This window comes from Globicephala melas, chromosome 6, assembly GCF_963455315.2.
Source record: "Globicephala melas chromosome 6, mGloMel1.2, whole genome shotgun sequence".
In the NCBI taxonomy this organism is placed as follows: Eukaryota; Metazoa; Chordata; class Mammalia; order Artiodactyla; family Delphinidae; genus Globicephala; species Globicephala melas.
This window is the reverse complement of record NC_083319.1, coordinates 64,781,549-64,803,646: the sequence shown is the minus strand read 5'-3', so window position 1 is coordinate 64,803,646 and position 22,098 is coordinate 64,781,549. Positions and strand designations below refer to the sequence as shown.

At 45.4% G+C, this 22,098-nt stretch overlaps 1 protein-coding gene across 1 annotated transcript in view; it reads left to right on the top strand.

Moving 5' to 3' along the window:
* Positions 1–687: 687 nt before the first annotated feature.
* TTC39B (tetratricopeptide repeat domain 39B) overlaps positions 688–22,098 on the top strand; it is a 130,473-nt gene continuing 109,062 nt past the window's right edge. The window contains exon 1 of the mRNA XM_070045747.1: positions 688–916. Within this exon, the coding sequence (XP_069901848.1) occupies positions 875–916 (42 nt within the window). The 5' untranslated portion in view covers positions 688–874. The remainder of the gene's footprint in view (positions 917–22,098) is intronic.

Below are 22,098 nucleotides of genomic sequence, written 5' to 3'. Positions count from 1 at the left end.
AGCACGAATTATGCACATATGTTTGGGGTTACAAAATGGGTCATCGTGACAGGATATTGGGAGGAGGGGTAGAGGAGCTCTAAGTTGTATAAATATATGTCCTGTGGTTTTTCTGTTATTTTTCAACCATACACAGAAGCAAACACAGCATTCCTGTATCTGAAGATGATGTCCCTGACTTAGTGTCTGGACAGGTGGAATGACAGAGACCTTTGGGTGACTTGTGACCTTGACTCAAGGCTGCTCTCTGGCCTCACCATCTGCGAGATGCAGTGCGCATCTGGCGAGGGAAGGGGACTGGCACTGGCCCAGAGACCAGGTGGACGGTTCAAAGGGGCATCAGGGTTAGGTGGCTTTGACCTTGGTTGGCCTCGTTAACCCAGCGCTCTCTTGGCTCCAGGCCTCCCCACAGAGTACTGGTAGCTGGTACTCTCAGGTGCCTTTCCAGAGAGTGGGCCAGATCAGCGAACTTCGCCAGTGACTCCGCCCACGAGGTGACTCCGCCCACGCAATGACCCCTCCCATGTGGATCCTAAGTGGATGCCGTCTGGAGGCGGAAAAGCGTTGGGGAATCTGATTGGCTGCTCTAGTCAGAGCCGCGTAGAGGGCGGGGCGAGGCCTGCAGGGGGCGGAGCTTGTGTAGAGGCCCATCACCCGGCGCCGGCTCGGGGAATGGATGCTCTTCTGGTGTGCGGGCGCCGGGGGCGGGGAAAGCACACGCCCAACGGCGCGCTGGCCCCGCCCGGGACCCGGCGGGAGCGCGGAGCCACCCTCTTCCTCCTTTGCTGGCGCTGGGCCGAGCCCGGAGCCGAGAAACTGAGTTGGCTCTGAGCTCCCTGTTTGGTTTCTGGGCGGCGGCAGCCGGAGGAGGAACATGGCGCTCGTAGGCAACGGAGCAGAGTTGGAAGCGGACGAGGTACTGGCTGGTGGGGAGTGTGGGAACTGCCCCTGGAGCCCGGGAGGAATGAGCGAGCTCGGCAGGGTTGAGCGAGTCCGGCAGGGACGGTCAAGGTTCCGCCCCCTTGGTTCCCTGTCTGGGACCTGCAGCCTCTCGCCCGTGGGAAGGGACAGGGATTGCGGCTGGGGACACGAGGCCTTGGGAGGTCTGTCCTCGCTGGAGCGAGGAGTGTCTCTGCGGCTCTGGGAGCGGAGGCGCTGCTGAAGTTGCGGGCGCCGGCATCGTGGGCTCTTGCGGATCGGAGGACACCACGTCCGGCCAGCGGGTGGATGGGTGCGAACGCGCGGGAGCGCAGGACCCGCAGTACAGAGCAGTACTGAGCCTCACCAGGGACGCCTAGGCTTTATGAGGTCTGACTCTGAAGTCCCGACATTGGCCCTTTAGAGTTTGTAGAATCGTCTCTTGACCTGGGAATTTCACCTTCTCTGGAAGTTTCCAGTGGCAGAACAGAAAGGCTTGCAATCGATGAGAGGAGGGGGACAGCCGGAGGAAAAAGGAGCCCTCGGGGTGTCTGCACCCGCGGGCAGTGCAGGGCTGCCCAGGGGCTGGAAGGCTAGGGACCTGGAGCAGCAGCCCAGGAATTGGTGCTTTCCCCTCCGTGTACGGGGCCCGGGCCTTTTCCCAGCAGGTTCCCAGTGTGGGTGGTGGACGGAGGGAAGGCGCTCGGAGAGCCGACTCCGGCCTCTAGTGGTCTCGACTGTCTTTAAATAATTAGCCACTTCCTTCTGTGGCTGGCGCGCCCGGGTCTGAGCACCCTCGGGCGGGCGAGCAGGACCTGTTGATTTATCGACTGTTCCTTTGAGCAGTTGGCAGCTCCGGAGAGACGCGCTCTCCGGCGCTTGAAGTTGAGGCCAGCGGCGGCGGCCGCAGGAGCAGCACCCACAGCGACTGCTGCTGCCATTTTACCTGACTTGAATTTTACAAGTCGCTGCCTGAGGAGGCTTAGTTTCAAATGATGCAATAGTGGAAGATCTGGAGTTGGCGGGTTAAGCTTCCTGTCCATCTCTTTCAGTGTCGGGAAACTCTTCTGACAACGAATACTGTGTTTGAAATGTAGCACTTAAAATAAAACAAAAACCGAGCTTCAGCTCCTTTACACGACTGGCCGACAGGAGGGCAAGCCTGACTGTCCAGAAGCTTCCTTACAACATGTGCCTTCCAAGGAGGGTATCAGGACCACAGATCAATGAACTAGAGCTTGCATAGCTGCATCTATTGTTGAAACTTTAAAATTACACATAAAGGCAAATGATGAAATAGCATATTTGTTGCCGTTTTCATCTGTGACAGCCTTTCTTTATTTACAGCTTTAGGCTGTCTTTTTGGTATGACCTGGAGCCGGCTTTTTTCATTCCTCCTGTCTTAGATCTTTTCTGTAACCAACATCATAACACTCATAGTGCTTTGACTATACATTCACTTTATCCCTTAAAGGTTTTTATCGCTCCCTGCTGTATATTAAATTATGTATCCATGTTCTTGGCATGCAAGGCTCTCTACAGTGTAGTCTCAATCTGATGTCCCAGCCTTGTCCCCAGCCACTTTTCTATTTATAACCATTTAGTTTAATGTGTTATGCCTGGATTAGAAATAAGGAAACAAGACTGGGAGTAGGGAATTCCCTGGCAGTCCAGTGGTTAGAACTCTGCCCTTCCACTGCAGGGGGCATGCGTTCGATCCCTGGTTGGGGAACTAAGATCCCACGTGCTGCATGGCACAGCCAAAAAAAAGGGACTGCGAGTAGCTAGTAAATGTGGAGTGAAATTTTTGAATCCCTGGGCTTCTTGTTGAAAAAGATTTGCTACACTTAGGGTGATATAATTGTCTAGACCAGGGCATTGTTGGGAGAGAACACTTGGACAGTAGGTGTAAACTGGGACTGTCTTGGGCATATTGAGACATGGCTACCCTAGCTGTGCCCACAGCCTGCAAGGTGAACCTAATGCCATGCGTTTGCTAGGGAGGAGGGCTCTGGCTCTGTGGGGGAAATTAGGTTTTAGAGCAGCAGAGAGCCTGGCACACAGATACTTGGTAATACGTATTTATTGAATGAATAAATTCAATGAATTTATTGAATGAATGAAGACTGTGCTTAATAACGTCTCAGTTTTTGCCATATCTTTCATTTGTGTTTTAAAATTCAGTAACTGTTAGGCTCCCATTACATGTTAGGTACTCTACTGGTCCTAGGAAATGAGCAAAGTACAATCAGAATTTTTTTGTTCATGCCAAATCCACTTTTGTTCCTCATGGTGCACCATTTCCATTGGAATAAATTTTGCAAACATTTATTGAACATTTGCTTCGTGCTTAAACTTAGTAGGTGTCTTAGAAACGGAAGGCAGTTTTGGCTCTCTACGGTTCTCAGTCTGGGTAAGGAGATCTGGCACGTGAACAAGAACTCTAGAAAAGAGATCAAGGCAGGGTAAGCAAGTAAGAAGTGATGCATTGTCAACCGGGTACCCTTGACTTATTTGTGGAAAGTCCTTCACTTTCAGTGGGCTGAAGCACTCTACCACAAGCACACAAGACCCTGCTCTTCAACTTTCTGGATGTGTGAAACTAAAAGAGCTGGGAAGTTTTTCAAACAATATAAATTTGATAGTCTTTGAGGCCACTATTTGATATGCTAGGAAAGTAAAAAGGGACAAATTGGTGTAGTTGGAAAAGTGGTAGGTTAGGAATTAGGTGAACTGGGCTCTCAGCTCAGTCACTAATTTGCCCAATAGCCGTTCATTCATTAAGTGTGCAAACATCTGACTGTGTTATGTGCCAAGCCTGGTCCTAGCTTGGAGATACAACAGTGACCCAGGCTGACAAGGTCTCTGTCTATAACAATATAGTGACCTTGATTGAGCCAGTCTCTCTACCTCTTAGGGCTCTTTTAAGTTTCCTCATCTGAAGATGGAGGAGCTCTATGAGCCCTGAGTGTTCTTCCAGCTCCAAAAGTCTACACTTTTAGAGGTGGGGGGCTCCTTTGTTTGGGAGAAAGGCTAATAGTATGGGAATCCCTTTTCTTTAAAAGTACCCAAGGAGATGATGATAGTAGAGGGGCCCTTATTATCGTTGTGGGATGGGGTGTTTTCTTAGGTAAACTGGTGTTTTTTGTTTTTTTTGTTTTTTTCTCTAAGTGCTAGGAGGATAAACGTGGGAACACAGAGGTTAGGGCTTGCAGCCTCAGGGGTGGCAAAAATTGGTTCTGGAGGGAGGCAGAAACTTCTCAGATGTTCCAGTGGTTTGTGGCCCTTCAAAGCTTGGTGGGCAAAATCTTACTTCTTAACATTTAAATTTCTCTCATTAGGTTTTCTTGGGTATTACACAAGCAACATTGACATTGAGTTCATGGAAGATATACAGAATGTATGCAGGGTCATTACTATAAACCTATGGCAACTAGATGACTATGACTGGAGAACTTTCTGTCCATCAATAGCTTGATCCTGAAGCCATATCTCTGTTGGTGACTTCCTTATCCATTAGGGCTGCCTTTGGCTGCCTTGTGGATGTTAAGTGCTTATGTTTGACCCACACTACTTTGTGTGTGACTTGGGATTTGAAAATTAAATAAAAGTACTTTATATTTTATTCTTTAATCCTATTAGAATTATTCAACCCACTAATAACTATGCCAAGTATTGAAAAGAGAAACTATTGATGATATCTGAATGAATATGTAGCAGCTGGATAAGTTAAAAATTATTTTCTCGGGGCTTCCCTGGTGGCGCAGTGGTTGGGAATCTGCCTGCCAATGCAAGGGACACAGGTCCGAGCCCTGGTCTGGGAAGATCCCACATGCCGCGGAGCAACTAAGCCCGTGAGCCACAACTACTAAGCCTGCGCATCTGGAGCCTGTGCTCCGCAACGGGAGAGGCCGCGATAGTGAGAGGCCCGCACACCGCGATGAAGAGTGGACCCCACTCGCCGCAACTGGAGAAAGCCCTCGCACAGAAACGAAGACCCAACACAGCCAAAAAAAAAAAAAAAAGAAAAAAAAAATTATTTTCTCATATAAAACAAGAGTTAAGTTCATGAAAAATAACTTTTAAGAAGATTTTGTTTTCAATTGTTTTACCTTTACTGGAAAAATAGCAGTTTTGAAAGTTTGAAAAATTTGGTTACATTGCTATTATTATGTAGAAATTGGCAATTTTTATGTATAATTTGATACATCACATTTTTACATTAAAATTACATTAAAAGTTACTCAGCAAATACAAAGTTTAATGTTAATAGCTTTAAATTTTAAAACATGACTTAACATTTTTATTGCCATTCTGAACCCATTATTATATAAGAAGAATAAACTTAATACTTGCTCTTTTATGTATAAAGTACAGATATATCTCTGTGCTATTAACATTTCATGGGGGATGTGGTTAGGAAAAAAAATGTCTAAAAAGGCTCCTAGGGCAGGAGGACAATATTGAAAAAAAGTTGAGAAACACTGGATTACGGAAAGAAATGGTTTATGTGACAAATGCTTTCATGGCCTGAATTTTTGGCCCAGGACTTTTTGGATCTAATTCTGATTTAGAAATTTTCCCCAGTGGCGTTTTAGATGAAGTTTAGATAAAACTGATTGCTACAGTTTTCTTCGTATCAGATTCATTCTTTCATTCCATCAGTGTTCATTGAGCACCTCCCCAGGTGCAGCAGTCTTCAGGTGCTGGAAGTCCATACTGAGATAAGATGGCTTGATTGCTCTTGAGGAACACACGCTCTAGCAAAAGACACAGTTACACAAGTAACGAGTGCTGTCTTTGGGTCAGGGTAGATTTTAGGTAGGAGGGTCATATAATTTATCATCCACAGCAGGGCCCTGGGGAAGTCAGTGTGCTGCTTTCAGTAATTACTCTAGAACAACAGGTGCAAACAGAAATGGTTGGTTGCCCTCGTTTAGCGGCTGGCAAAGACTTTAAAGAAGAGGTGGTATTTGAACTGGGTCTTTAAAAAAATTTTTTTAATTAAAATATAGTTGATTTACAATGTTGTGTTAGTTTCAGGTGTATAGCAAAGTGATTCAGATGTATGTGTGTATATATATATATATTTTTTTTCTTTTTTAGATTCTTTTCCATTTTAGGTTATTGCAAGATTTTGAGTATAGATCCCAGTGCTATACAGGAGGCCCTTGTTGGCCATCTATTTTATATATAGTAGTATGTATATAAAGGAAACAATCCCATTTACCATCGCATGAAAAAGAATAAAATACCTAGGAATAAACCTACCTAAGAAGGCAAAAGACCTGTACTTTGAAAGCTATAAGATGCTGATGAAAGAAATCCAAGATTACACAAACAGATAGAAATGCATACTGTGTTCTTGGATTGGAAGAATCAATATTATTAAAATGACCATACTACCCAAGGCCATCTACAGATTCCATGCAATCTCTATCAAGTTACCAATGGCATGTTTCACAGAACTAGAGCAAAAACTTTTAAAATTCGTATGGAAACACAAAAGAGCCCGAATTGGCAAAGCAATTTTGAGGAAGAAGAATGGAGCTGGAAGAATCCGGCTCCCTGAACTGGATCTTGAAGGGTGTGCTAGGTGGAGCAAGTGCAATAAGGCAGAGGCGTGGGTGGAAGTTGAGATGGGGCGGGGATGAGAGCACGCCCTGCGGTCAGCAGGGTGCTCAGCATATGGGGAGGAGTGCCTTGGAGGGCTGCGATCTCCTAAAAAATGGGGACCCAGAGGGCTTTTTAACTAGGCAAGAGTGATACAATTATTTATTTTAGGAAGCTAAGTCTGGTGAAGTTGGTGCAGCCAGACTGGGACTGGGGGTGGTGGCAGGAAAGGCAAGAGGCTGTTGCGACAGTTCAGAATGGGAGGTGGTGAGGACTGGAGTGGAGCAGAGGTCTTGGGGTTGGAGAGAGGAGGCCAGAAAGGAGGGACTTCTCAGGGAGGACTCGGAGGAGGAATTGGCCTGGTGGCCTGTTCCCTAGTTGGAGGGGCAGTGGAATGGGCGGAAGGGAGGAGCCGGTAAGAGATGATTCTTGGCTGGCTGGCGGTGCTGTTACCTCAGAAGACAACTGGCTAGGATTCAGCCTTCCGGTGGGTGTGGAGGGTGGGGAAGGACCTCATGCAGAATTGACTCACCTGCTTGGCTCACTGTGACTTTCCTTACTGAGGGAGCACGGCCATTTGCTTATGAGTGGATGAATCTGGGCAAGGTTAGGAAAGGATGTTTGTAAATTGGTCCTGCAGGTGAGTGAGAGGAAAAAAATAGCATCAGCTTACCGTCGTCAGCCTGGATGCCAGCCCAGGTTAACGAACAGACAATTTTCCTGAAATGTTCAATTTTTTTTTTTTTTTTTTTTAGTACGCGGGCCTCTCACTGTTGTGGCCTCTCCCATTGTGGAGCACAGGCTCCGGACGCGCAGGCTCAGCGGCCATGGCTCACGGCCCAGCCGCTCCGCGGCATGTGGGATCTTCCCGGACCGGGGCACGAACCCGTGTCCGTTGCATCGGCAGGCGGACTCAACCACTGCGCCACCACGTGCGCCACACGGTGGACATGCCACTGTGTCCCCTGAATGTTCAGTTTTGAATCATTTGAAAGATCATCTGTTCTGGGAATGCTACTTTCTCAGTGAAACTTGCCCTCATTTTCTGCTCACGTCCCCTTTGCCCCACACCTCCTACCTCCCCCTCAAGTCCAGAGGTGCAGGCGTGCTTCTTAGACAGGAATCAGTTCTTCCTTGGGTTAGCTCTTTGCTTTCCTTCCTATCTTAGCTCCCTGCGCACGGGTGCTGTTACTAATTATGCACCGTGTGAACTGGATACTGTGAATTCTGAGAGGCTAGTGGTTTCCGTCTGGCTGTCTGTTGACAGTCCCCCGGCCCCCAGTCTCAGGTGCCCCGGTGGCCAGCTCAGGCAGGTCTCCTGAAGTTACTGTGTGCTCACTTCCCAGGAGAGGAGTGCCTGGGGATTCGCCTGGGCGCTGAGAGGCTTCCTGGGGAGAGCTTCCCTTTGTCAAACCTCCCCTCGGTCACTGTGTCAGAACTTTCCTCTTCCATCCCTGTGCTTAGTGGGAGTCGGTCACATCCCCAGACTCTGGCCAGTCGGCCGTACTGGCTAGGTCACCACACCTCTCTAAAGGGACTCTTGACGTGTTGACTTCCTGGCAGTTCATAATGCCATTATGCATCTTGAGCTCTTTACTGAAAGACTGGGTGTGTAGTAAGAGCTTTTTTTGCTGAGATCTGTGGACCTGTATTTTAAAATATTTTAGTGAAATGATGCACTATGTATATTTGTTGGGTCTGATTGTAACTAGTGAAGGAGAAGATTATTCAGTCTAAGTTCATGTATCGGGTTTTATGCCAGGTGCTCCTGCCCTAAGTGATGGTCTAGTGGGAGGTGGGGGTGTAAACAAATAGATGCAGTTATCTGTGCTGAGAACTATACAGGAGGGATGCCGAGGTGCTTTGGCAGCACGGAGGAGGGCATCTCACCTGGAGTGGGGAGAGGGAATGGGTAATCAGGGATGGTTTCCTCAAGGAGGCCATTTCTTAGACATTCTGGGTCTTGCGGGATGAGTAGGGGTTAGCCATGTAGAAGAGAGCTGGGGACAAAGGGGACTCTTGCAGTGCGTCCTGGGGAGAGGGAACAGCAGGCATAGGGTTCGGAGGTGAAGAAGTGCTTGTGGTGCTCTGGGTGGCAGGAAATGAGGCTCAAGGGCAGGAAGGGCTCTTCTAAGTTTTTCATGCTGAATCGTGGATATCATGATGTGCAATGGTGTGCATTTAAGGATTTCAGCTGAGCAGAGGTGTGGTGAGATCCGAGCTGTAGGTTGGTCCCTCTGGCAGTGCATGGAGGCCGATTGATTGGAGGAAGACAGGACCGGAGGTGGGGAGGGAGGTTGTTTTCTGGTGTTTTTGTTTTGTTGAATGACTGTTACAGCCCCCTGAAGGCCCACTCTGTGCAGCGCTAGCTAGGTACTGGGATAACACGATGGGAAGGACATGGCTTTGATCCCTCTGGAGCAGCCAAGCAGGAATATGGACACACAAAACCACTCTCACCTGGAATGGAGGGGCGAGTTCGGCGAGCTTGTAAGCAGGCCTGGGGCTTCAAGAAGGAGGAGGAAGAGAGGGCTTTCCTGGGGTTGTCACTCACCCTGAAGGTGCTGGTGAGGCGTGCCTCCCTGCCCCTCCGCCCCCAAGTCAGATCAGCTAACTTGGTTTCCAGACCAAGTCTTTACTGCCCAGCTGTGTGACTTAACCCCTTTGGGCCTTGGTTTCCTCTTATGTAACCTGAAGGAATTGACCCTGATGATCTGTTTCTGAAGTTCTCGGCTTTGACGTTTGTGATCTAGAAGGTGACATGAGATCTGGACTTTGAGGGGTGGAGTTTTAGCAGGCAGCCATGGAGAGCAGATCACGGCTTCATTCCTTCAGGCAGAGGGACCAGTGGGGAAACATGCCCGGTCATGGGTGAAGCTTGGTGGAGGCTGAAGTGCAGACTGTGCGAGGGCTCTGTGGTCGAGGCTGGAAGACAGTGCTGTGTGTGTTCCAGCAGATTTTGGTAGGTCTTGAACGCTCAGCTAAGCAGTTTGGCTTTTTTGTTTTCGTTTGTTTTTTTCAATTTTCTTCCTTGACATATGTATCCTCCCACATTTGGGAAATGTGTTTCTTTTTTTTTTGTTTTTTGATAAAGGAAACAATGATGATCCCATTTCTTTTCCTTTCCCAGCCCCATTTCCAAAGTACTTAGTTTTAAACTGATGACTGTAACCTGCAATGCACTAGTTAAGGAGGCAGACAAGTCAGGCACGATTGAGTACTTCCATAGGCTGTGTTTTGTCACATAGACTCTTACCCTCAGCTAAGTTCTCAGACGCAGAAGCCCTGGACCCACGACTCTGGTGCCGTCAGCAGGACCAGTCAGGGGTTCTCTGAGGGTGTCCCTCTGTCCTCCTTTTCTCTTGCCCTGCTTCTTTAGGCTGCTTTGCCCCAGAGTTCTGGGCTTCCTGGTCTATTTTCCATGCATGAATCACAGTCCTTCCACTCAGAGCTAAAGGCAACAAACCTCAGAGTCTCACCTCGTTTTTTCAGACCAAATGGGGTAGCATCTTTTTGAGAGGAGGCGGGCAACACAGATGACAGAGTGGGAGAGTCCGGAAGAGAGGGGAATGAGGCCTGGCTCCAGGACCCTCTGCCGGAAGCACTCAGATGTCATCATCTGTGCAAAATCATCACCCGAGTGCTTGTTGTTCGAGAATAGCTACCCCTGGCTTGGATTCCGGTCTAGGCTTCTCGTCTCATTTGCTGTGTGACCTGGAGCTCGTTATTTAACTTGTCTGATGCTTTTCATTTATAAAACAGGAATAATGACAACTACCCCAAAAGGTTGGCAAACAGGATGAAATACGAGTCTGTTTTACAAAGCACCTGGCACATAGAAGTACCCTTAACGTGCTAGTTTTCTCTTCCCTTCTGCTTTACCTTAAGGTATTGCTGCCACAGTTTATTATTTATGGGTTTGATGGAGAATCTGTTTTAGTGTGTCCGAATGTAGTTTCACCTTATTTTTGCAGCCTATAGGGGAGAAACTAATGCAGAAGTTCACAGCCTAGACACAGGCAGTGACTGGCTGAAGGCCATCCAGCTCACTTAGGCATGGAATGAGGGTTAGAAGCCAAGTGCTGTAATTCTACATTCATGGCCCTTTCCACTAGGTCAGGGAGTGGCAGACTGTGCTGCAAGAACAATGTAGCCTCCCTCCTGCCTGTTCTTGTAAATAACATTTTATTGGAATACAGACATGCCCGTTTGTTTAGGTGTTGCCTGTTGCTGTTTACACTCAATGTCAGAGGTAGTAGTTAGGACACACCGTATGGCCCACGTGGCCTAAATATTTATAGGGTCTTTGGGGAAACATTTTGCTGACCCCTGTACTAGGTGATTTCTAGGGCTATACGTGAGTTTGTTTATAAAGCGTCGTAAGCTTTATGAATTAAATTTGCTTGTTTCCTTAATACTCCTATTATAGGCATCAAAAACTCGGAAAACATAGAAATCTATTTGACACACCCCATGAAGTGCTGTGGCAGAAGTTCTGGAGTCAGACGGGTTTGAATCCCTGCTCCTCCATGTACAGACTTAGATAAGTTAATCTCTCTAAGCTTCAGTTTCTTCATCAGTCAAATGGGGATAATGTTGTAGAACCTGCTTCAGAGAGTTATTTATTTATTTACTTTTGGCTGCGTCGGGTCTTCGTTGCTGCATGCGGGCTTTCTCTAGTCGTGGAGAGCCGTGGCTACTCTTCGTTGCGGTGCATGGGCTTCTCATTGCCGCGGCTTCTCCTGTTGCGGAGCATGGGCTCTAGGCGTGCGGGCTTCAGTAGTTGTGGCATGTGGGCTCCGTAGTTGTGGCTCGCGGGCTCTAGAGCGCAGGCTCGGTAGTTGTGGCGCACGGACTTAGTTGCTCCGCGGCATGAGGGATCTTCCTGGACCGGGGCTCGAACCCATGTCCCCTGCATTGGCAGGCGGATTCTTAACCACTGCACCACCAGGAGAGTCCTCAGAGGGTTATTGAGAGGATATAAAGTGCTTAGCATATGGGGTGCAAATGTTGGCCCTTAGTACTATTATTATTAAGGCTGCATGATGCAGATACTTGACATTGATTTCCCAATCCAATAAGGAACTGACCTTGCATAAACATCGGCCCATGCAGAGTCCTGCAAGACTCCTCTTCCACTTGGATTCCTTTAGGATGATGCAGATACATACCTCTAAGGCTAATCTCAGGACTCCAGCTAGGTCAATTCTGCAAGTTTATAATCCTCACACCTCTCCCTCCCTGAGCGGAGAGGGGAAACCACTTACAGCAAAAGAGAGTATAAACATGGGCTCAAAGGGCCATCTGTTTCAGCAGAACAGTGTTTATAATAGTCAGCAAGGGACTTGGCCATACCCGTAATATTTTGAAACTGACATTTGCCCCCTGACACCTAAGTGGTACGTGTGGTAACCTCTAGTTTCTCCAAATGTGTGGTTGTGCAGGATGGTCCCCTCTTTAACATTGGTGAATGTCATAACATTCTTACGACATTTCCATAAGATCGTAAAGCACCTAGATGTTAATAGGAGACTGTAGGAAGTATGTTTGTGTTCGGCTACTTAGTCTAAGAGGTTAAAAGGTAAAGGAGGTGACAGTGTGTGTGCACTCCTGGGCCCTGGAGGGAGCTCTAGGGTTCTTTCTCTGCCTCAAAATCATGTGCCATGCCAGACTGCTGTGTTTAAAGTTCAAGTCCATCCTCACCTTGCTGCTTAAAATCTGTCCACAGTGTTTCTTTTGCTTTTGAGGTATTATGCAAACACTTGAGCATGGTGTATGAGGCCTTACTTGGGACCTATCTTGGTGGTTCTCACAAGGTGCATAGGTAACCTGGTTAGGGGAGTGGGTGGCTTGTTAAGATGCATGTTCCTAGGTCCTCCCACAAGCCATTCTTCTTCAGTGGGTCTGGGGTGGTTCCTAGGAGTTTGCCCTCCTAACAGGACCTTTAATATCAGCTGTGGTGAAGTGCTTGTAGCTCCCCTTCCGGGCGCCATCTCCCAAAGGGGCAGCCTTTCTCACTTCTCAGCTTTTTCATACACTGTTTCCTCACTTGGATGATTCCTCTTCATCCTTGAAGACCTCCCTCAGGTACCGTTTCTCCTCCAGCCTTTCCAGATATTCCCTTATTTTCTCCCCTCCAGGTACTCAATGACCATTTAGCATTCCCGGCTGCTTCCAAGGAGAAATATTCCTCTTTCACCATACAGGCTATGACACCCAGCAGGGATAGGATGTAGGTGCCTTGGTGTTCCAAAAGGAAAGGGTGGGACTTTTCCCCCCCAGAAAGCAGCAAAGGAACTCCCTTCAGTGCTTTCTAACAACGTGATATTTTTAGCCTTTCAACCAGAAAGGAGAATTTACCTCCATAATCTATTAGCTTTATCTCAGTATTCTTAAAAAAAAAGCTTTATTGAGGTGTAATTTACATGCCATTCATTCACTCCTTTTAAGTGTACAATTCAGTGATCTTTAGTAAATTTACATTGTGCAGCTATCACCACAATCCAATTTAAGAACATTTCCATGACCCCATAAAGATTTCCTTTATCTGCTGCTCTCACCTCAATATACTTTTCACCTTTAACTTGATTGAAAAATTAAAAATCATTAGGATAAAATAGAATTTCCCAGGCAGAAGTAAAAATGAGCAGCCATTATGTATGATGAGGACAAAGCAGACATGTTAGGCATCAAAAAGCAAGACTGTAGAGCAGAGTGCATTTGGGTCAGCGCTGACTTGGCTCTTAACACTGTGACGTCATCAGAAGACAGGCTCGAGGGCTGAGTGAATTACCCTTGTCGAGATGAATAATTTGTCCCATTTGCAATAAAGCAGAAGATGTGTAGTATATACAGATGATGGTTTTTCCTGATTTTCTGGTTCATTCCCCAAGGTAGATGCTACTTATCCAACATGTTTAGCTTGCTGCCAAAGCACAAACAAGCAATTGCATTTCTGAGCCATTAACAGTTGATTGAAAGGGACTGTCACCCTAGCACAAGTCTCAAATGGGGCAAAGAGTCAAAAAATTTCTGCCTCGGGCTTCCCTGGTGGCGCAGTGGTTGAGAGTCCGCCTGCTGGTGCAGGGGACACGGGTTCGTGCCCCGGTCCGGGAAGATCCCACATGCCGCGGAGTGGCTGGGCCCGTGAGCCATGGCCGCTGAGCCTGCGCGTCCGGAGCCTGTGCTCCGCAACGGGAGAGGCCACAACAGTGAGAGGCCCGCGTACCGCAAAAAAAAAAAATTTCTGCCTCTTTTCAGGCATCCCATCTGAATTTCAGATTTGTCATATCTGTTCCTAGGAAGGCATGTGGGAGAGAGAAAAGAATGTGGATGGGCTTACAGGTTAGTGGACGTGGATTGGGTTCTGTCACTTGCAGAGGCACTGTGACCTTGGGCAAGTTACTTAATCTCTCTGTGAGCTTCAGTCTCCTCATAAGTCAGTGGGGGATTCTAATGGCCACCTCAGAGAGTTGCTACTAGCAGCCTTGGCAACTCATCCAGAGCCATTCATTTGAATAGCAATGATGTATAGATTTTGCTTTTTATCAGTACATAAGAATGGCTAGAATTTTCCAGAGCAGGAAAGAATCCTAGTAAGATTGTTATCAAATATTACAACTAGCCATATTGAACATCTTGGTATTCAATATGCATTTGCTGATATTCATTTTAAGATCTAGTTTTCAGAGAGAAGGGTTTTTTTTGTTTTCATTTTAAAATACAAACAATGGTAAATGCCCTTGCAGACACTGGCCCAAGCTAGGTAACCAACCAAGGGCAAGACACTGGGAGCCATAGCTTCCTCCCTCCTACAGTGGGATGAAGTGAAATAACGCATGTAATCTAGCTGGACTAAATAGGGAGCATTCAGAAAATGAGGATGAGTATAATTTATTCATACACTTAATGCTTTTAGAAGCCTGAGGTGTTCACATTTCTAACAGTTTTCTATTTAGTAATATTAGCATACGTGCATAGGTGGTATTTCTCCCAACTTTTCAAAATGGAAAACATTGAGATTCGTGGACTTTTTCATCAGACGTCAAGCAAATTTACTCCGATTTCATAAATGGTAGCGATGACTTTATAAGGTGTTAGGTTCCACGAGTCCAACTGTAATGCTAATTATATTGGAAATTTAAAAAGTAAAGCTACTAGCTTAGAAAGAATCTTTTTTTTTTTTTTTTAATCTTCTAAAGGCTTACCTGCTTTTACCTCCCTTTATAGTTTATGGTGGAGGAGGTTACATTTTAACCTAGATAAGAGTTCCCCTTTTTGATGTACACAGTCAGAACTTTAAGTCTGCATGCCTCAGGGAGCAGGTTTCACTTGAAAATAGATTAGGTTCAACGTGGTGGGGGGGGGTGGACACAACATGTGACATGCTAAAATGAACTCCTGTCTCTTTGTTAAAGACCAAAAAGCATTCCATTTCAATTGTGGCAATTTGGTGACAATCACCCCTTCCATAATTATTTTAGGAGGAAACACAAGACTTTGGGGGAACAATTTAAAGCAGCATTACTCAACCAAAAAAGCCCTCCCGGTGCCTCATCCTTGATCTTCCCTGTCTGTTCCCCTCAATTTACGCTTCTTTTGCCTCCCACGTCTCTGTCATCAGCTAGTCCTGTCGGATCTACCTCCAAAACATGGCTCCTTACTGCATACTGGCCCCTGCTCTCCATCACCGCTATGTCCCCAGGCCACACCACTGTCTTCTCCCCCCTGCGTCTCTGGAAGAGCATCCTCACTGGTCTCCCTACTTCCTCTCTGGCTCTGCAATCCACTCTCACTCTGCAGCCCAAGGGCGCTTTTACAAATAGTAATCACATTGGCCCCCACTTCAAACTGTTTATTTAGGATGAAATCCACACTTCTTTTTTTTGGCTTTCCTCTTCCAGCTCATCTCCTGCCCCTCTCCCCGTCGTTCCTCTGCTGTAGCCACCCTGGCTTCCGTTAGGTTTCTTGAACATGCCCAGTTCTTTTCCACCATAGTGCTCCTGCGTGAGTGTTTCCCCAGCCTGGCGGACTGCACCAGTTCTTCATGTGACCAGCTCCTTCTCGGCTTTCCATCCTCACTTTAAAGATCAGGTTCCAAGTGCAGTTTTCCTTGGGTTTCATCTTCAGAGCAGCCTTTCTTTCCTCTATTACGCATCCTGTCTATTTCCTCATAGATATAATCACCGTCTGTATTATCTTGTTTGCTTATTTTCTTCTCTGTCATCTGTCTCCATCAGGTTTCAGCACAGGAAGCAGAAACTGGTGTAGGTAGTTTACATAAGAAAGAGTTTAAGAAGGGAATCCCCAGATGTTTACAAAGTGGACGGAGGGGCTGTAGGTGTGGTTCTAGGCTGGGCCTCTGTGAAAGACCCTCAGTGCTGTCCAGAACCGACTCACTAGGGCAGGTGCTGTGGCTGATGGTTCTAGAGCTAAGAGTTCCCAGCGCTTTGCAGTAGCTGTGGTTCAGGGATCAGGAAGCCAGAATGGAGACACGTCTGCTGCCACTGTCTTATATATGCTAGAAGGTGGAGAAAGGATGCTGAGCCCAGCTGTTGAGACCACGTAAGTTCCCTCACCCTTGCTTGACGGCAGAAAAAGTCAGAAAGGGGCAGGAAAATGACCTCAGCCTTTTGGATCTTGTACGGGTATATCTTAATGGGTGTAACCTAATTCTCACCCAGAATCAACTTACTTCCTCTACAGCCACAAATCTATCAGGCTCTCAGGAGCTCCTGTCTCTGTAAATTGTACTGCAGTTCCTCAAATTTCTCTTGTGATTGATCAAAACTCCATTGATTGTTCTGACTTGTTCTGTTGTCTCCAGATGTTTCTCAGCTTCCTTTTTTTGCGGTACGCGGGCCTCTCACTGTTGTGGCCTCTCCGTTGCGGAGCACAGGCTCCGGACGCGCAGGCTTAGCGGCCATGGCTCACAGGCCCAGCCGCTCCACGGCATGTGGGATCTTCCCGGACTAGGGCACGAACCCATGTCCCCTGCATCGGCAGGCGGACTCTCAACCACTGCGCCACCAGGGAAGACCCTCTCAGCTTCTTAATTTTGGCAGTTCTTTATTTTCAGGTTGGCTGCACACTCTTGCCAGTTTTCATTATAGATAGCGCTTTCTCTTACTTAAAAAGAAACAAAGAGACTGAGTTTTAGAGGTCTGCACCATTATTCTGATACAAACACCGACAATCCTTTAGATTCTCCCAGTATTTATTAGATCAGCTAAGAATTGGTAAGGAAACTCAGCTTCAGATGGCAGCAAATCAAGCAGACCCTTAATGTTCTCTTTTTTAACAAAGTCCATTTTGAAATGTATATCGGCGTGTCAAGTGTGTAGGTCAGTGGCTACATACCTCAGTTTTCATTAGGGGACTCGGAAAAATAATTGAGTCTTATTGCAAAAGTTTAGATGTGCCTAACCTTATAAGATTCCTTGGCAAAACAGAATTCTCATAATAAGCAAGTTCTAGGTATTAGAATTTGCTCCAACGGGGTAAAGAGTGAGAAATGTAAAAGTTGCCTAGACCAAATTTGGGACAATCTGAGCACCAAAATAAGTAAGGACAGTAATGTATTATAGACCACTGAAAATAGGTCTCCTTGAGTCCATGTGGATGATGACCAACTAGATAGACACATGGAGGAGACGGGAGGGATTTACTTTCAGCAGAATGCCAAAGACCAACTGGTAGAAGTGGAGGGAGTGCTAGAGGTGGGAAAGCAGTGTTCAGCTCTCCTAGTAAAGATGGAGTCAGGTAGCCATCATCACAGGTGATATAGACAAGTTTGGGGGAGGAGCATGATATTGATCTGCTCTTACCCTATCTCACCACAGATTCCTTATGACTTGCAAGACAAAAATGGTAACTATGCAGTGGAGAAATCAGACACCACTTTGACCAGGTGACCAAAATTAATATCACCAGTGGGGGCAGACAGCATCTGTGCCTCCAGATAGAAGTGACCTGACAAGGACACAGGGTCCCTTCTGTACTAGTCTAACCTGAATCTGATTACAGAGAAACTTTAAATAAGGAAGGTTCTATTAAAAAAAAAAAAAAAGAAGAGGACTGTACTCTCCAAAAATGTCAGTGTCATAAAAGACAAAGGCTGTGAAAATGTCCCAGATTAGAGGAGGCAAAGGAGATGGAACAGCTAAATGCAATAGTTGACCTAAGACTAGCTCCTGTATTGAAGGGAAAAATGCTACAAAGGAACATTGTTGGGTCAATTGACAAAATTGGAAAATGGACAGGAGTTTAAAGTAGTTAAATTTACTGATGTGGATAACTGTACTGTGGTTATGTAAGAGAATATCTGTATTTTTAAAAAATACAAACTGGAGTATTTAGAGGTACAGGGCCGCAATATATGTAATTTACTCTCAAATGGTTTAGAAAAAATTTTTTATCTAGACAGAGAGAAAGGGAAATGGAGTTGAAGAGGGAGAGGGAAGAACAGATTATAAGGCAAATGGGGCAAAATGTTAACACTAGATGAATCTGAATAAATGGCATACAAGCTTTCTTTGTACCATTCTGTAAATTTGAAGTTATTTCTAAATAAAAAGTTTTAGGGACTTCCCTGGTGGTCCAGCGGTTAATTAAGACTCTGTGCTCCCAATGCAGGGGGCCCAGGTTCGATCCCTGGTCAGGGAACTAGATCCCACATGCCAAAACTAAAGATCCCGCATGCTGCAGCGAAGGTCCTGCATACCGCAACTAAGATGTGGTACAGCCAAATAAATAAATTTTTTTTTTTTTTTTTCGGTACGCGGGCCTCTCACTGTTGTGGCCTCTCCTGTTGTGGAGCACAGGCTCCGGACGCGCAGGCTTAGCGGGCATGGCTCACGGGCCCAGCCGCTCCGCGGCATGTGGGATCTTCCCGGACCGGGGCACGAACCCGTGTTCCCTGCATCGGCAGGCGGACTCTCAACCACTGCGCTACCAGGGAAGCCCAATAAATATTTTTTTAAAAAGTTAAAAAAAAATTTTTTTGGGGGGTGTTCCTTGGTGGTTTAGCAGTTAGGATTTGATACCCATGACCCAAGTTCAATCCCTGGTCAGGGAACTGAGATCCTGCAAGCCACGTGGTGTGACCAAAAACAAAAAAAATAAAGTTTTCTAGAAACAGAAAGTGCTTTTCACTTATACTGGGCACAAAAGGATCTGGGTTATGAAGCAATTTAGCTGAAATGTCATCTTACCTTATTGTGCTTGAATTTTTCTCTAGGTATGTTGGATCTACTTATTGCAAAATAAATAACTTTTTTTATATTGTTCAAATTGTTCATTCTTTTTTACATTACTCAAGCAATACATCAAAGCATTCCTGTTGTAAAAGATTTAAGTCATTCAGAAGCCACAACATGATCTTTCACTTTACCATTCCTTCCCTGCCCATGCTTAGCAGAAATCAGCATTGAGTTTTGACTAATGTAAATGGGATCTTATACCATACACCTTTCCCAGGAACAGGCTTTCCATTTAATATATCTGGGAGGTATTTCTACTGTTTGCTTTACTTTTTATCTAATGACGGAAGAGAGTTAGATAATATAATTGTACCATAATTTATTTAACTAGATCCCTGTTGAAGAGCATTTAGGTTGTTTCAATACAGTGTGTACCATAATAGATGGACCCTTGTGCATGTGTATATTTTAATAGTATAGAATCCTGGAAGTAATATTGCTGTGTATGCATTAAAATTTTTTAATAAATACAGCTAGGGCTTCCCTGGTGGTGCAGTGGTTGAGAGTCCGCCTGCCGATGCAGGGGACACGAGTTCGTGCCCTGGTCCGGGAAGATCCCACATGCCGTGAGAGGCTGGGCCCGTGAGCCATGGCCGCTGAGCCTGCGCGTCCAGAGCCTGTGCTCTGCAACGGGAGAGACCGCAACAGTGAGAGGCCCGCAAAAAAAAAAAAAAAAAAAAAAAACCCCAGCTAGACTGACTTCTAAATAGATTGTAGCAACAGTATACGTTCTATTTTCCAACATCTCTGCCAACTGTGGATATTATTAATTTAAAAAATGTTTGCCAGTCTTATGGACAAAGTAATACTACTTTTTAGGTGCACATTTCCAAGTTTATTGGCTATTGGTTTTCTTTTCTAGTGCACAGTTTCTTCATACCCTTTATCTATGATTCTTTTGGTTGTTTGTCTCTTTCTTATTGATCTGTAAGAGTTCTTTATATATTATGGATAATAATTTTTTTGCTTGTTTATGGTACCTTAAATATTTTCTCCTAGCCATTTGCTTGTCTTGGAAGTTTTAAATTTTTATGTAGCCAAACCTTTTACTCTTTTCTTTATGGCTTCTCGGTTTTGTGTCTTATTTAGAAAGATTGTCCATGTTTTCAAGACTTTGAAAAATATTCTGCATACATTCATCTTTTGTTTTTGTATTTATCTCTTTAATGCACCTAGAAATTTGAATATGGGTTTATTTTCACTTTGGTCCCAATAGATAACTAATTTATTCAGCATCATTTATTAAATAATTCATTATTCTTTCTCCAATTTAAATTTTAACAGAATCATAAAATAAATTCCTATGTGTACAAAAGTCCATGTCTGCATTGTTTTTTTTAAAATTTTATTTATTTATTTTTTTGGCTGCATTGGGTCTTCATTGCTGCCCGTGGGCTTTCTCTAGTTGTAGCGAGCAGGGGCTACTCTTCGTTGCGGTGCGTGGGCTTCTCATTGTGGTGGCTTCTCTTGTTATGGAACATGGGCTTCAGTAGTTGCAGCATGTGGGCTCAGTAGTTGTGGCACGTGGGCCCTAGAGCACACTGGCTTCAGTAGTTGTGGCAGGTGGGCTCAGTAGTTGCAGTGTGTGGGCTCTAGGACACATGGGCTTCAGTAGTTGTGGCTTGTAGGCTCTAGAGCGCAGGCTCAGTAGTTGTGTTGCACGGGCTTAGTTGCTCTGTGGCATGTGGGATCTTCCTGGACCAGGAATTGAACCCATGTCCCCTGCATTGGCAGGTGGATTCTTAACCACTGCGCCACGAGGGAAGCCCCCTTCTGCTATTTTGGAATAAGTTTCTATATTTAATTGCTTCTTGTTAGAAGCAAACTGTCAGCATTTCACATATGATGGGATTGATTTAGTCATTTTGTCTTAACAGTATAAAGTTTATTTCTCTACATAATACAAATGTGTAGGTATGCATTTAGCTTCTTGCTGAAATTTTCTTGATGTTGAGGGGGGAGTGCTGGTGGGAGAGAAGGAGAATTTAGTCTTGACAGAAATGAATATATCAGAGTTTTAGCCTTTTGTCTCTTAGACTCCCCCAAAAGAACAGATTAGAGTTCTCAGCATCTCTGCTTTGCTAGCACCTATAGTTCTCATGAGAGTATGTACCCTGGGAGGGAAAGTACTGTCTGAGTGGTCCAGTATTTGGACATAAAACTTTCTCCTGCAGTAATAACAATGAAATTAATCATTTAATGAGAGCTGACATTATCAAATACTTACTATGGACCAGACACCTACATACAGCTCACTTAATTCTTTCAATCCCACAAATTTGGTATTATTGTTATTCCCATTTTACAGTGTTGAATATGAATCTTAGAGAAGCTAAGTAACTTGCCCAAAGCCACACACAGTTAAGAAGTGATGGAGCTGTTGGTGGGACTCTAAACCCATGTTACTAGCATTATTTATTTCCCCCTTGAATTTGAAGCTTGAAGGCTGTGAGTTTTTTTGGTAAATAATTCCTACTATTTTCTAGATTTTTCACATCTGTTTCTTACTCTATTCTCAAAATATCTAATGGGGTAGGGAAGGAAATTCGATGGTTTATCCATTTATGCAAAGGTGGGCAAACTTTTTCTGTAAAAGACCAGATAGTAAATATTTTGAGCTTTGTAGACCATATCGTCTCACTTGCAACTACTCAGCTCTGCGGGTGTAACAGGAAATATATAAATAGACAATATGTAAATGATTGAGAGTGGCAGTGTTCCAATAAAACTTTATTTACAAAAACAACAGTTTGGATTTGGCTCATGAGTTACAGTTGGCTGACCTCTGTGGTGGTGGACTGATCGGATCTCTTTGGGGACACCTGGACATGTCAGCCGGGGGTGGGGCAGAATCAGAATTCCTAGTGCGAAGTGTTGTGCCCTGCCCACTCCCCAAGCTTCTCCAGGCTGCATCACTTAGTACCACTCACTAGTGCCTTTAGGAGAGTCAAGTCCCAACAATAATAGTGATAGTGAGTGTTTTGTCCTGGGTGCTTTGTACTGTGTGCTTTGCACATGTGTCATTTAATCAGTGAATAACCCAGTGAGATGGGAAACTGAGGTACAAGAAAGGAGAAGGCTTGCCCAAGGTCATAGGGTAGTAGGTGGTGAAATGGATTTGAACCCAGGGAGGTTGATTCTGAGCATGTGAGCTCAAGTCTTACCTTATCTCTCCCACATTATGGGCTTTATCAGCTTGAGGTTGCCTTTGAAGCCTTATTCTTCAGGAACTGCCTCTTCCCAGCACTCATATTAAGAGATAAGATTCTCTTTTTAAGGCATTTACTTTGGAACCGAGCTACAAGTA